The 16011-nt window shown below is 34.5% G+C and overlaps 1 protein-coding gene across 1 annotated transcript in view; it reads right to left on the bottom strand.

Moving 5' to 3' along the window:
• Positions 1 to 800: 800 nt before the first annotated feature.
• LOC125050694 (sodium-dependent noradrenaline transporter-like) overlaps positions 801 to 16011 on the bottom strand; it is a 29630-nt gene continuing 14419 nt past the window's right edge. The window contains exons 6-21 of the mRNA XM_047650697.1: positions 14760 to 14807; positions 13989 to 14069; positions 13299 to 13433; positions 12066 to 12197; positions 9552 to 9614; positions 8301 to 8478; positions 7367 to 7500; positions 7080 to 7219; positions 6011 to 6114; positions 5687 to 5811; positions 4967 to 5079; positions 3889 to 4026; positions 3677 to 3776; positions 2260 to 2360; positions 1583 to 1750; positions 801 to 939 (exon numbers count right to left, since the gene is read on the bottom strand). Coding sequence (XP_047506653.1) covers positions 841 to 939; positions 1583 to 1750; positions 2260 to 2360; positions 3677 to 3776; positions 3889 to 4026; positions 4967 to 5079; positions 5687 to 5811; positions 6011 to 6114; positions 7080 to 7219; positions 7367 to 7500; positions 8301 to 8478; positions 9552 to 9614; positions 12066 to 12197; positions 13299 to 13433; positions 13989 to 14069; positions 14760 to 14807 — 1859 coding nt within the window. The 3' untranslated portion in view covers positions 801 to 840. The remainder of the gene's footprint in view (positions 940 to 1582; positions 1751 to 2259; positions 2361 to 3676; positions 3777 to 3888; positions 4027 to 4966; positions 5080 to 5686; positions 5812 to 6010; positions 6115 to 7079; positions 7220 to 7366; positions 7501 to 8300; positions 8479 to 9551; positions 9615 to 12065; positions 12198 to 13298; positions 13434 to 13988; positions 14070 to 14759; positions 14808 to 16011) is intronic.

A 16011-nucleotide genomic window follows, 5' to 3' on the forward strand; every position in this document is an offset into this window, starting at 1 on the left:
CTATAATCTACAGTTGTTTATAATAAGTGTGAAAGTTCTTAGATCAAACTGTATACAGTTAATATATTAGAAGTTTCATAATTACCAACATTTTATATTTGCATACACATTTACACATACTAATTTCATCCTTATTTAATATTCCGTGGTTCCAAGATTATAGAAATTTATTTAAAACATTAGAATTATCCCAGACGCATCAAAACTATCCAATTATCAATCACATTTAAAACCACTCCATTTAAAACGTAATCAATAATAAAATACATAGTCGACATCACGGGAGACCGAAGAGCAGCTACCTTCTGGACAAAGAATTAGTCTAGCTATTCAAAGGGGGACGCTGCCAGTATCTTCGGAACCTTGCCTAAAGGGACTACTTTCAATAATATATTTGAAGGTTGGTTATTATTTTTTGTTATAGATTTTGTTTTTATATCTAAATGAATTTGGTTTTTTTTATCATTAAATAATATATTAAATAAACAACATTAAACGTTGCCGAGCCACCGAGAAGTGAGAGCTGACTGGATGGATTTGTATGAAAAAGTTAAGTTGGAACCAGAAACCAGGGTTCGAATAGTATTCGTATAGTAAACTATGATTGAAATCTCAAACAATATCTCTTCTCTGTCGTAGAAAAGAAAACACTTACTAAGAAGCTTAGCTGGCCTGCTGAAGGAACAGTACAGCTTTTCCCCCAAAGCTATTATGACTTTAAATGCACAGCATCAGACTACAACAAACCACGAAATTCTATCAAATACTAAAAAGAATTAAGTTTTTTTTAGTATTTGGTTTTCTTTATCTTCAGATATACAATTGTTTACAATGTGCTATTTAAACATAAAGCCAATGACTCCAAGTAAATCTTGACACTGGTGCTCCACTTCGAATAGCTTCATGTTCTGATATTGGTGAGATGCAACAAGCTATACGCTGTAAGTATAGAAACAGTTAAGAAATCTCGGCCAGATTTTACGCTGTGAAAGTTCTCGTACATGGTAGGAAAAACTAAAAACAAAGCTTGTGGTACTGCTCTTCAATGGTGGTTCCAGAATTTAGGTCAGGGCTAGAAGACAGTAGACAGACAGAAATATGTAATACTTAAAGCGGCGATTGTATAGTATTTATACAAAATATGTAGATATCGACAAAGAATCACTTTTTTTATTTTTTTTATTGGAGTAACAAAATCAATTAAATCCCATCATAAAGTCCAGGCCAGGCCTTATGGTCCCATTGACCTCCTCATCCATGCTGTTACGTTCCAGCTATATAAAATAGAAAGTTTCCTGGCCTATTAAATGTAAGGATAGGACTTGAAGCAATTACGATTGGTAATATTTATTTGAACTTAACGTTTCTAAGGTTTTATAGGATGAAAAGGATAGAAGTGGAGGATTTAATGTCGGTTATTATTACATTAAACATTCACACACAAAGACACACACACACCCGCACAGAGTCTACCATTCGCACATCATAGAAAGAAAAATTAAATTTCTAAAAAAAGTACTATAAAATTTCTTCATAAGTTTTGTGGTTTTAAAAAACAAATCGTTATTAGGTCAAAACAAACCTGTCGACAATTTCCAGGTGTAGAAATGAGTTTGTAAATGGCCACGATAGGTATCATGATAATTGAGGAGCAGGCCAGCCCCCAGCCCAGAAACACAGCCCACTGAGGATATATGTAATTCTGGTACACCAACGGCTGTTGATACAGTAATCCAAAGACGACCACACCCTGGAAAATTAACCAGACTATACTTATTGATTAAAACCATTAACCCATATTTAAAAAAGAAAAACAAATGTTTGAATAAAAACATTCGTATTGATTTAATCTAATATATAAAATTCTCGTGTCACAGTTTTCGTTGCCATACTCATCCGAAACGGCTTGACCGATTTTGATAAAATTTTTTGTGCTTATCCGATATCTATGAGAATCGGCCAACATCTATTTTTCATCCCCCTAAATGTTAGGGGTAGTCCACCCCTAAATTTTTATTTTTATTTTTTAGACAAAATTTTTAATTTCTATTTTTTTATGATACAACATACAAAAATACATACAACCCCTAACTTTCACCCCTCTACGATCAACCCCTATTTTTTTATTATAAATGATATGGCAAAACGACGTTTGCTCGGTCATCTAGTATAAATATATAAGTGATACAATTTTAAAACTTCCAAACTAACTAACAATTGCCAGTTTACTTCCCTATTAAATATTGAAATATTACTTACAATAATAAATACAGGACTGACAAACTTCCAGCATATCCGCCAGTATAACCCGGGCCGGAATCCAAGCATTTCTTCAACGTCATCGGAGAATCTTTTCAAACCTGGAAATACTTGATATTTAGTATAGTCCTTTTGTCAGTATATCGACCCAACTACAAACAATGGTTGAAATGATAGCAGCAGAGCAGATGGCCTGGGCGAACCTCTGAAAAACTATGTAAATGACGAATGGAGAAAGGGCAGACGTTTGGTGGAAGCTACTCATACTTCAACAAACAAATGAGCTTCGAGAAAAACAGTTCTTTTCTTGACGTCAAACACAATATAGCGATCCTGAAATAAATACTGGAGCCTGCAGGAAATATTCAAAAGCCTGACAGAACCTTGGGACTAAGGTCATGTATACACGTCTCCTACCTTGCTTTACCTACGCTTGTCAACAATGGAAATACACACTAATACCAGTTAATATTATTAGTACTTAACTATTTGTAAAGATTTATTTAATGGCGTAAAAGAACATTGTATTTAGTAAGTTAGTAATGAGCTGTAAATCTTTCTCAATAAATAAAATAAAAAATAAATAAATAAGAAGTTAGTAAATCAAGTGTTAGTTTGTCAGAGGGGTCTTGAGAATAGTATTCTAGGTTATCAAAAAAATACGTCAAAACTCTGGTAGAGTTCACAAAAAGCTGCAGTCAAATAAGCCAAAATATTTAAATTGAAGTGATTGGGACACGTGGCTGGGCTTCAAGATTGAAGATAGACAGAATGAGTTATATCATGGAAAGGATCAAAAGCCAAACGGCACAAAGAACGACCCCAAATGCGATGGGAGGACAACCTTTCCAAAACTGCTGGCCGATACTGGCTCCAGGTGGCTTTTAAACTTTTAATTTAATATATCTTATATGTATATTAAATAACAAAATGTTTGTATAATTATATTGTTCATAGTTGGAAATTACAGGCTGTATTGAAGTGAAACTTCTAATGCGACTTCCAACAAGGTTGCGTTAAACGTTCAACGCTCCTGGGGGGGTTGGAAAGAGAAAGAGCCAGAGTGAATGCGTTATGGCTAGTGCGAATAACGTCCAATATTCCAACGCAAGAGGGAGAGAGAAAGAACAATACACAAAGGTAGAAAGTAGGAAAGAGAAAGAGAGTGAGTAGGTAGATCCCAAGCACATGCGCGTGGTATTCTTGCTATGCAGTGTGAGCATCGTGAAATTAGCTGAAATACGTACTTGTTGTTCTATTTTATTGTGCTATTTTAATTTATAATATTTATTATTTCATTTACAAAGATGCATTCTATTGTGAATTGTAATTGTTGTATTTGTAGGTCTTCATTGTTAACATGAATAAACAAAATATGATATAGTGATCTAGATTATAGACTTATAAAGGCAATTACCATAGAACCAGGAGACAGCTACAGCTTCGAAGAGCGCCGAGCAAAGAAGAGAAATACCCGCTGCGTAGGTGTCCAGTAAATGGAACAGATAGATACCTCCCTGAAACATTATTTTATATTTATTTAATAAGAAAGTAATAAATTGAAAAACTATGTGACATATTTCATAAAAGAAGATGGCACAAAAGGTGAATAAGTGAAAATATTCTTACCGGTGTAACATTTATACACGCAATACAAAAAGACAGACACACAACCAACAGTGTGAAGTGTTCACGCCGTAACCACTTCGCCCCACTTGCTCTTGCCGCATCTAGGAGACCTGTGATCACGCACTCAAGACCGCCCATCTAGAAATATGTAAATAGGTCACATACTTATAAATGATTCTATAAAAACGTTTAAATTATGAGTTCTGTCTAAAAGCCTGGATTCACTTTAATTAGTGATTAGTGCAGGTTAGTGCAGATGATGAGTGATTAGGAGAAAACAAGTGTGGACAGTGACTGATTAATGCAGGTGATTAGTTGGCTGCGTAGTAACGTGATTAAAAGCGTGTAGTAGTGACGTCACATGCGCCCTCCCTTCCTCCTCACTCGCAGCGTACCCTAAAACACGTCTGAACAGGCAGCAGGACTCTTCGGTCAACCTGAGAGCAAGGTAATATTCCGTCATATCTTCAGCAGCCAATTCATTAAAGAGTTCAAATTCAAATTCAAAAATCATTTAATCATATTGGTAACACTTTGTACACTTATGACATGTCTGTAAAGAAATACATATAAATGCTTCTAATTTTACATTTAGTTGGTAGCTTGCGCACTGAATGGGACTTCTATTACTCCATTTTCGAACCCATACTTATCTTGGTCTTGCAAGTTCAGCTTCCAAAACTTCTTATACTCTTATCTCTTTTAATACTTCTTTGAGTAAATCTTCCAGTTACAAGCGCGCTTCTCGATGTTCGTCAAAACCTGCTGATCGACAGCTATCGACAACTGAATTAACTTAACAGAGCCACACACCTGAACTAATCACTTGCACTCGCACTAATCAAAGTGAATACAGGACTTAACATAGCGTTTAAGTCAAATTTACTATCACTATATTATTTTCTAGGCTGGATAGATTTCGTGGCGTGCTAGTAACGTGTCCATTAACTCACATGTCAAAATTAGACGCAAGGGGAACTAATGATAGTGATATACTTACGTGGACTAAGACTAACTGTAATACCATTGAGTATTAAGATGATAACGTGCAAGAATAAATTTAATAATAAAAACTAACCCCAGAATCCAAGCCAAGCATAATAAGCATGAAGAAGAACAGCATAGCCCATAAACTTGCTCCGGGCAGCGTGGCTACCGCTTCTGGGTACACTTGGAAAACGAGGCCCGGACCTGAAGGAAATAAATACGTAATATTTGTTCTGTGCCTGACGCACGCCCTCGACTTTTTGGGTCTAAGGGTTGCCTTTGGTTTCCTCACGATGTTTTCCTTCACCGTTCGAGCGAAATGTTAAATGCGCACATGGAAAACAAGTCCATTGGTGCACAGCCGAGGATCGAACCTACGATCTCAGGGATGAGAGTCGCATGCGAAAGCCATTAGGCCAACACTGCTCTGATCAAGTCTATCTATACTACAATAAAAATATATTAATAGATACAGTACATAAATAAATTTGAAAGAAAAATTTAGTTTAATGCATTATTTACAAAACTATACAACAATTGTGGACGTGGAAATTTTGATTAGAAAAGAGTTAATATTAATGTAAAATTTGACTGTGTGTCATAATCGATTCGTGTGACATTGATGGTGTGAATTTGACAACGCCCCATGGTCATATATATATCAATTATTCTTTAATCTTATTAGCGCATGGTCATTATGTCATGTTATTGTTGCTACTGGTGCTTTTTATCCATGTACCTATAAAAATTAGGATATCCTGCGATGGAAAGAGAAAGTACTAGTCATTTGATTTAAAAAAAATGATTCTACCTTCAGTAGCAACAGACGATATAGGAACTCCTTGTTTGTGTGACATAAAACCCAGGTAGGTGAAGATTACGAATCCGGAGAAGAAGGACGTGAAGCAGTTCACTAGAGTCGTGACCAGACAATCCCTGAAATCACAAAAATACCGCCAATACATGTAATTGTCGATGGAACATTGAAGAGTAAATTTTAATTTTTGTTTTCAGTAAATCTTGCTAATTAAATAATAGTAAATACTTTTTGTAGTTAAGTCTGATATATTTTAGGTCGGTTCAATATTGGTACAAATATCTTATGTAATACATTAAAATTCTTTAATCTAATTACCTGTAACAGTTATTATGAAACGTATTGTAACTCGCGTAAGAGAGATGAACTCCAAAACCGGCACCAACCGAGTAAAATATCTGAACAGCCGCGTCCACCCAAACCTGAAAAATTGTCAAAACTTTATTTTTTATTTTACTGTTCTAGCATTTACTTGGTAAAGAGAAGAAAGCACGCAATTCTCAAGTCGAAAGTCGGGCAAACTTTGGTTTTTCGGATGGATTTTACTCAATAAAATTCGTGAGAAATCATTACGTCTAAGACTCAAAAATCGACAGATTGATTCGGTAAACTACAGAAATTTGAGTCCTGCATTGCGATTCTGTAACTCACTTTTCGAACTCACACAGCAGTTTTCACAGCGGCGGTAGAGCTCAAATCAGTCGTAAAGCAGTCATTTTACGATTTGGCATTCTGATGAGGAGGGAGTTTGTAGTTTATTGTTTATCAGAATGCCAAATGGTAAAATTACTGCTTTACGACTGATTTGAGCGCGAATACATACAATATACAGAATCGCAAGGCAGTAATAAGAATTGTTTAAATTTGTTTTAGTTAGTTATTTGTCCGCTATTTACGCACTCCCTAATCACTCTTAAGTGAGTACATACGTAATCTGCTTTTACGAATAGGCTGCTAGTGGAGGACTCCGGAAGATAGTATATTATTAAGAAACAGCAGGTGATATTGAACCATGGCACAGTTGGAATAGCGCAAACAGAAATGGCGGGATTTGGAAGAGGCCTTTATCAAAAAAAGGGCAAAAAGTTATCTAAAAAGAATGAGAAGATAGAAATAAAACTGTGTTTAATTAAAGTATCTGAAATAAAACGCTTTTGTTTAAAATATCAGCAGCATTTTCTAGAAGGAACTCACTAACATGGGAGTCATTGGATTGCGGTGGCTATCTATTATGTTCCATAGGCTGATTTTCCCTCTATTACTAAAAATTTGCTATTTTCACATGTGTAACAACATCTGCATGTGATATTCTTAGAATTATATAATGCCGATCTATTTAGGCTTTACACACGTGTACTATAAGTCATAAAAGTTATATTGAGATTACCTGTGTATCCTTCAGCCTCGACAGTTCTGGGTGCAAGTAGTAAGCAATTCCACGTGTCGCTCCAGGTAGGAGTAATCCACGAGCAAGCAAAATTGATAATACTACATATGGCATCGTTGCTGTCATCCAAACCACTTTACCTGAAAATTCGTATAAAAAATAATCATGATTATATAATAATATAATTAATATTTAAGATATATTATGTATTGTAGTTATTTCACCAGTTCCTCGATATTACCTCTGATTTAAGGACCGAATGTAGACGCTTTAAAACTAATACTTACCGGAACTTTTGACTCCTTTGAACAGTGATAGGTACAATGTTATGTACACGATTCCTAAGCAAATAGTAAGCTGCCATTTTGGGAAACCCAAGTCATTCAATCCTTCCGAATACTGCATTTCGAGTACTGCACGACTGAAATGTTGTGTTATTAAATAAACATCGTAGAAATCTAAACTATTATTTTTATAGAACAGGAGGCAATCGGGCAGGAGGCTCATCTGATGTTAAGTGATATCGCCCATTTATCTCAAGCCAGAGGGCTAGCGTGTGCGTTGCCGGTTTTTAAGAATTGGTACGCTCTTCTTGAAGGACCCTAAGTCGAATTGGTTCGGAAATACTTCAGTGGGCAGCTGGTTCCGCAAAGTGCGCGGCAAAAACTGTCTTAAAAAACGCTTAGTTGTGGAACGATGGACGTCGAGGTGATACGGGTGGAATTTCGTATTCTGCCCCGACGTCTGATGATGAAACTCAGCTGCAGCTGCTTTATCATTAACTAGTTAAGTTCTTTTATTCATTCCTTAATTAAAGTTTAACGCAAAAAATTATCAATTTATACATAACAATACTGTAGATGGAATTTGCTTAGTTTTACTGTTGTTGATTTATGCGTTGCTGGAAACCAGTTTGTTTATAAGAAAGTCTGGACTACATCTACTACTATAACAATAAAATATTTCCCGCCAACTTATTAATGGCAAATTGACAAGACTGTACATTATGATAAAAATTTGGGAAATAATTTATTTTTAAAAAGTTTTTCTTAAAGGTGTACAGGCTTTTTGGGACTAAGGAATGTCGGTTTCCTGATGATATCTTCCTTTACCTAAACTAGGGAGTGTAAAACTCCCACGTAGACAGTCCATTGGTGCACAGGGCGACCTACGATCTCAGGGCTGAAGCCATTTCAATACTCAAGAACTGTTAGAACTTACTGAAAGAACTCAGAGGCTGGTGTGAAATGTGACAAAGGGCCCTGGTATGATATATCAGTCTTGTTGGTTGCGTTTTGTCTCGAGGCGTCCCAGCATTGATCCGTATTCCACGGGTTGTCACAATGTAGCCAGGGGAGTTCTGAACGAGCTGATGATACGAGGAAGTAGAGTGCCCACCCTGTAAATGAGTTAAACGGTTACGTAAGGGTTTTAGTTTTACCAGTTCTCGTCGCATACTACCGTCTTGATTTGATAAATAGCACTAAATGTATATTTAGGACATTAATAACTCAGATTTCTGAATTTGTTTCATGATCATTTTTCAATCTTAATGGCTAGTAGGTGATCAGCCTCCTGTGTCTGACACACGCCGTCGACTTTTTGGGTCTAAGACAACCGGTTTCTTCACGATGTTTCCCTTCACCGTTCGAACGAATGTTAAATGCGCTCATAGAAAAGTCCATTGGTGCACAGCCGCGATCGAACCTACGAACTCAGGTTTGAGAGACATATGCTGAAGCCACTAGGCTAATTCTGCTGCAAATAAAGTCTCATATAATATGCCTAATATTGTCAGTGAACAACTTAATTTGGGAGACGAAAACGTATAGAAGCTACAAATACCTTAAGAAGCAGCTAGTTATTACATTACCTACATGGATGAATAATATTGATATTTTGATTTTGACCTCAAGATGGTAGTCCCTAAGAGACCGGTTTAATTACTATTAGACTTATTTTTTCCTCCAAACTATCGTTGAGTTCCATGGGGAATATATAAATAGCATATAAGGATTCTGCGTCTTAAAATTAGACTCATTAGAAGCTCGTTCTGTCAAGAATGGGTGAAAAATGGGTGTCTATGGTCTTCGATGACTGGCCTTTTTTGGACATATACGAGTATATAAAAAAAATCATTCATAGTTGGGCCCCGTTGTGCCCCACGGCACATGCCTTTTTGTGACTGTTTCTAAATTGGTTTTCTAATACACGTCGATTATTGAATTCTGGTGTCTTCCCGATGTTTTTCTTCCGTAGGAGCAAAGACAATTAAAAAATATTTTTTTATGGTAGAGGCTGAGACACAGGTATTTTTACTTAAATGGGTGTCCAAACCTTACACATTACAATGAATTGTTGTGATATGAATAAAAACATTTTTACATTTAAGCCCTTCAAGACCAAACTTTAAAGTGGGGAAAGTATATAAACTAATAATAATAAATCTTTGAACTAATTCTGAAAACTTACCGATAATAACGTTATAATAGAAAGAAACGTAGAATGCCACCATAACTGCGCAAAATCCCACACCTGTAAAAACATTAATTACTAGTTATATTATAATATAAGATACACTCATAATACATCTAAAACATATATGAACTCATAATAATTTATAGTTTCTATTTCAATTTTTTTAAGGTTACGTGGCAAAGCCTTCCTGCAAATCCCGCCATTCCTCCTGCACTGTGCCACTCTCTGTCATGTACCTCCTGCTATTTCTTTCGTCTATCCACCTTTTAAGTGGTCTTCTAGTTACTAGTAGTATAGTTACTTCGTCTTTTTCGTTTGCTGTACCTTGGACATTTAGTACTTTTTTGAAGTGATCCTATATAAGTGACTAAATTTTTCTTTGGCAATGAATTATGAAATAATAAAATAATTACAAAGTATGCTTAAAGTAATGAAGATACAGATTATAGATACCATTGCAATTCAGTAAAATAAGTACAACAATCCTTCTAGATCTGAAGGTTATGAAATTTTTATTTATAATACTAAAATGAAGATATTACTATAAAGATTAAACTTTATTGGAAAAAGTGCATATATGCTCTTAGCTTGATATCTACTCTAGCCTTGTGTACATTGGAAAGGCACACAAAGGCCTTATATCATCGTTAAAGTCCACTAATAATAAGGCATTGAGGGTCTTAGCATCTAACATACAATCTTTCAATAATACGGAATATATTGCATCAATTTGATAATTTTCTATAGGAAGCTTACTTCGGCTGTCACTATAATAACCTATGTTACGAACTAATAGATCTGAAAATGTGATACAACGTATTCAGTTAAAATACCACAGACCAACCGGCTCGGCATCTATTGTTTATTAAGACTGAAGATTCACAAATGTGTGACAATTGCAGTCTACGACACTAGTCTTGACAACGGCATAAGTCCGATACAAGGGAAGCTTCACAAAATCATCAGAATTTACGAACTCCTCCAAATGTGGGATTCGTTTGGATGAGTTTAATTAAGGCTAGAGTCAGTAGAGAACCGGCGTGGCAGTTTTGCGAACATATATAATTCTTATTTGCTTTCATTTACAAAAATTATGTTTATTTTTTTCATATTAGGTCCTTACATAGAAATTGTATAAAAGTCAAAGTCAAAATCATTTATTCATATAGGTAACGCAATGTACACTTATGAACTTCAAAAAAAGATATATATTATATATGAAATTCTTCTAATTTTACATCTACTGTCAGTTCGCAAATCAAGGGCGTCCGCCACTCATTTTAATCGCCAAGTTTTTTGTTTTACACAACGTTTGTAAGGAGCTTCAACCATTATACCATGTTCCACATAACATCTTAAGTAATAAATAAAAATAAAATAAACTAAAAACAAAGATTTGTCCTCTATCAGCAGGAGACATGGTGAAAACAGAACACGCACTTATATTCTCGTGGGAACAACACGCAAACACATATTCAAAATAACTAACATCACCGCATACACAAATTTAAGTACGGTAATTCAAGTATAGGAGGAACAAAAAGTAGATTTTTTAAATATAGTATATTTAATTAATTAAACTATGTACCATTGCTATCTATGCACTTTTGCCATATTATAGGTAGTTCAATAATCCTTTTACTAAAAACCATTCGGACGGGAATCAATAAAATCTTTGAAGGCGGTTTCGACTGCTATCAGAGTTAAATTTTTTACCTTACAAGAAGTTATGCAAATTTCGAAAAAATATATGAGAGAGGAGATCTCTTTGGTTAGAAAATACAATTCTTAATACTCTTTCCGTACAGAATTGACAGCTTTTTCTTATAAGAAAAATTACGAGGTCATTTTAATATCACGCCACATTCATTCGAAACTTTACAGTATGTACAGTAAAAATGTATTATCTATATCTCTGATGAAATCTTGGCTTAATGGAAGTGCGATCTATCAACGTCCTAACTTAAAACTGAGCCAACATTGGATCACAGATCTATTTAAACTTGATGGATAACCTAAAAATCGCGCGAACAAAAGACTTACAGATCGAGACATACTTCTCAATATAATTACCAAATCAATATAACATACTGTAAAAACTATTTTAAAATAGTAAGTATGGAGTTTCTTGCCCATTCTTCTCCATATGAAGCTACCTTTTGGAACGAACTACTCTTTTTTTTAAATATTTTTAACTTGTAATTTTGACTTTCTTTTGCCTTTTTACTAGGCCTAATTGAAATGAGGTCAAATAAGATTTGACTTTGAGTTTAAAAGCCAAAGCTTTAATTAGACACTAAAATAATAATTTAATTAATTATAATTAAACTAACATTTCTCGTTATCCACAAACATGGCATAGACACATGAACATCTGTAATAAATAATTATAAAGTTGTCTCCAAACGCGTTATTAAGTAGCTACATATTTTTATTATTCTCATATAAACATATGTATTATGTGTGCATATACAATCTATAGTTAAACATATAAAAGGCAAAACCTACCTTTGAAAAGCGGACAAATTTTCCACAGTGTTATAGGGCCCTGTCGATTGTACTGGCCCAAAATCAGTTCCATGTAGAACAGAGGTACTGCTCCGAAGATCAGCATCAATGTGTATGGTATCAGGAATGCACCTGTTTTACGACAATTTTAGTTTGAATATATTAATTGATTTACAAAATACTATTATGAAAATAAACTAAAGGTCCTTGTTGATGATGAATATATGTCCTGAAGAGTTTACGTAAGAAAAACCTTGTAACGTGTTCGAAATAAATACTATTTAATATTATTCGTACATACGTTGTTTTGTAGAGAACTACAGAATTGCTTTCACAACTTTTCACCTATTAAAACAAACTATTCTTCGTTGTCAGATCGAGATCTGTCATTAATGTAAAAAATTATTTTAATAAAAAAAAATATTGTGAAATTCCTTTAAGTTAAAACCAATGCAATACGTTTCATTACCGGCGCTGGTATCTTAATTAATGTTAATGTATCCATGCCAAGTTGAGGCATCAGCGCTAAGGATATTGAAAGAACTATATATTTCTGCATAGAAAAACTTATCGCTTTCTCTATTATTTCTGTTATTATTAAAGCCTTCTAAGCCTTATTCACGTTAGTTCATTTCACAGGTAAATTTTATCCATGGGCTTGTAGTCTATATTAGGAGTTGTATCAACGTTGTTACATGTCAATTTAATAAATATAAATCAAGCACCAGGGCTATTGATAATTAATAATTAGCAGACTAATAATAATCCTAATACATAGAAAAAAACAAATGAACGTAGCGGAAACAGAAATCCTGGGTTAAAAGGTTGTAGCGCGACTGGCTACTCTGGGGGTTTTCTCGTGTTACTTTCTTATAAGGAATGATATTAGGAACATAAGATGGAAACTATGGAACCTCAGGAATGACAGTTATTACAATTCGACCCTTTTTCGCACTCCTCTACCGTTTCATTTAAGAATATCTAACTATTTATGTCCTAAGACTTGTATATTCCTTGTTTATTATAGCTCCTAGTTTGTTCTCATAATTTATTAACTTTGTGCTGTCATGTTTTGTCTTGTTTTGCTTTGTATTATATTTTATATGTGCAATGTGTTTATTTTATGTTTTACTTTTATTTTATTTTAACTGTATAGATATGTATCTGTTTAGTTTCTTTAATAAATAAATAAATAACTAGGCCAAAATTAAAAATAGATCCTGCGACACCTACCTCCTCCATTCCGATAGCAGAGGTATGGAAAACGCCAAACATTAGCCAAATCCACTGCAAAGCCAATGATGGAAAGGAGGAAGTCAGCTCCAGTTCCCCAAGTCTCACGGTCATCGTCAGGCTTCTCAGTCAAATCTATAACAATTTAACTCGTTGAAATTACACTAAAGTTATAGTGAATAAGTTTTTAGTTAATATAATAATATTGTTCATTTATATACTCTCAGGGATTGGATTACGGCTAGACTTAAAACATTTACGCAGGAGATTTACAATAAAGTAATTACAAAGTTGTAACTACTTCAGATTACAATCTTCAAGCCTTGTCCAAGTCGGGTTAATATTGAATTGTTGGTTTATTGGTTATTTATTAATAGCCTTTTAATTATTTTCTACTTTTACAGTAAACACGTTTCTCTTTCAATCTTCTTTTGCTGTGTGCCCTGTTTTGTCACAGGCCTCCTCAAAATCCCGCTATTCCTCTCTGCAATGTGCCACTCTCTGCTATGTAGCTGCTGTTTCTTTAATTTGGTCTATCCACCTTCTCAATTGTCTTCTTGTTTTGCGTATATGGGCACCAGTTTAGTACTTTCTTGCTCCACTTTTCTGTTCCTCTTGCCATTGGATATCACTGATTCTATTTAATTTTAGAGTCGTTTTAAAAGAAGAGTTGATGTCAAAAGTACTTACTGACTTTGATGCTATGTTTCCTATTCCTTTTTGGCGGTTCCGTGAAATAGCCCTCTTCAGCGATTTCAATTTTCGGCTCTTCTGAAAAATTTATTAGTTTATTCTGTGCTTATGTGAATTCATAACTGCGTTTATATTGTGTGAGAAAAAAATAATATTATGGTTAAAACGGTGCAACTAGACTCTTTGATATAAAGAGTAAGTTAAGGATATCGTAAAGTAAAATCTATTAAAGGGGCAATTGTGCAAATAATAACATACAAGACCGGCAACGCAATCCCGAGCTTTCTGGCATTGAAAGTGTCCATGGGCGGGGCGGTATCACATAACATTAGATGAGCCCGTTTGCCCCTGTTCTATAAAAATTCTAGCTAAGAAATTTCTAGTTATCTTGTTGGTTTTCTAATACTTCAAATGTTCTGGGTTTGATTCCGAAAAATAACAATGGTTTAGATTAAAAGATCACCTATTGTAATCTATATATATAAAAATGAAACCCGTTTTCCGTTGTCACGACATAACATGAAAACGGCTTGACCGATTTGGCCAATTCTTTTTTTATAATATTCTTTGAAGTACGAGGATGGTTCTTACGGAGAGAAAAATTAAAAAAATTGAGTGAAAAAGTCTAAAAACAACACTTTTCTATATTCCCATACATAATGTTCGTAATAATACTTAAAAGTCAATTTGAACTTTAATACCATATTAAAGTCCATTTGAAAGCAAAAATATTACACAAAAAAAAATTGAATATACATGAATACTTACTTTTATAACAAGACAATGTAACCACAGAACCTTTGGTTGATTTGTGATCTGAAAAAAATAATTGGATCAAAAAATTTAAAAAATATTCAAAAAAAAAATAATATAAGAGTCTTTCCTTCCACTTCGATTTTGTTCCCTTTGGAGTAAATACTCTTGGGCCTTGGGGTTTAAATGCACAGGCGCTTATTAAAGATTTAAGTTGGCACCTGGTAGATAGTACCGGTGACCCCAGAGCTGGTGCTTTCCCCGCTCAACGAAAAAGTATCGCAGTACAGCGAGGAAATGCGGCCACCGTTAAAGGTACTCTACAGGGACTGCTTTTAAAATTTGTTTTGATTTTCTTTTAATTAAATTTTTATTATTACTATGTAGGTTAATTAACTTGTAAATATTACTCACAACATATTATGTCCTATGCTAAGTTCGTAAACAATAAAATGTAAGTATATAACAATAATATCTCATAGAAAAATTTAAAACAGATCAACAGATAGAATGCAAAGCCATCAGCCTCATCCACGATCACTAGATCTCAATAAGAATACCGCAGATTCCGAATGGCTCTTTATTATACCGCGTTTCGCCTAATGGAATACCGATACGGAAAAATTCCAAAGATCAAGTGGAATGCGTTAAACGTGTTTTGCAATCGTCAAATCTCGATTCAAACCCATTTTAAATCTACGTCCAGTTTTTGATGATTAAACGATAACGTAATAAAACTATTCAGTTAAAAAAGAAGTGTCTATAAACTAGTTCCATACCTATGCGTTATTTTGGTAGTATTATAACATCCCAAGTACACACGGTAAACCATAATTGAATGTGAACTAGTAGGTACTACAATCAAAGTTTAAGTATTTTTTTTAGGTCTGGGCCTCATTTCTTTATCTGTTTCATGATAATTCGTCAATCTAACCGGCAAGTAGGTGATCAGCCTGCTGTGTCTGACAAACGCCGTCGACTTTTTAGGTTTAGAGTCTAAACTTTAGTCTTTTTAGGTCTAAACTTTAGACCTAAAAAGACTTGCCTTAAGGCAACCCGGTTTCCTCACGATGTTTTCTTTTATGAGGAACTTTTTACTTTTATGAGGAAAAAACCTTCTAAGGAAACTTCCAATGGCCCTGAACTATAGGAATATAGAGCCTTTATTCGCAATTGTTTTAAAGCAACAAGTTGAGAGCCGAGTGCACTCGTCGAAGTTATTACCTCTTCACAACGCAATTTTATTACTGTCCGACCTTTATCGACT

This window comes from Pieris napi, chromosome 6, assembly GCF_905475465.1.
Source record: "Pieris napi chromosome 6, ilPieNapi1.2, whole genome shotgun sequence".
NCBI classification, from domain to species: Eukaryota; Metazoa; Arthropoda; class Insecta; order Lepidoptera; family Pieridae; genus Pieris; species Pieris napi.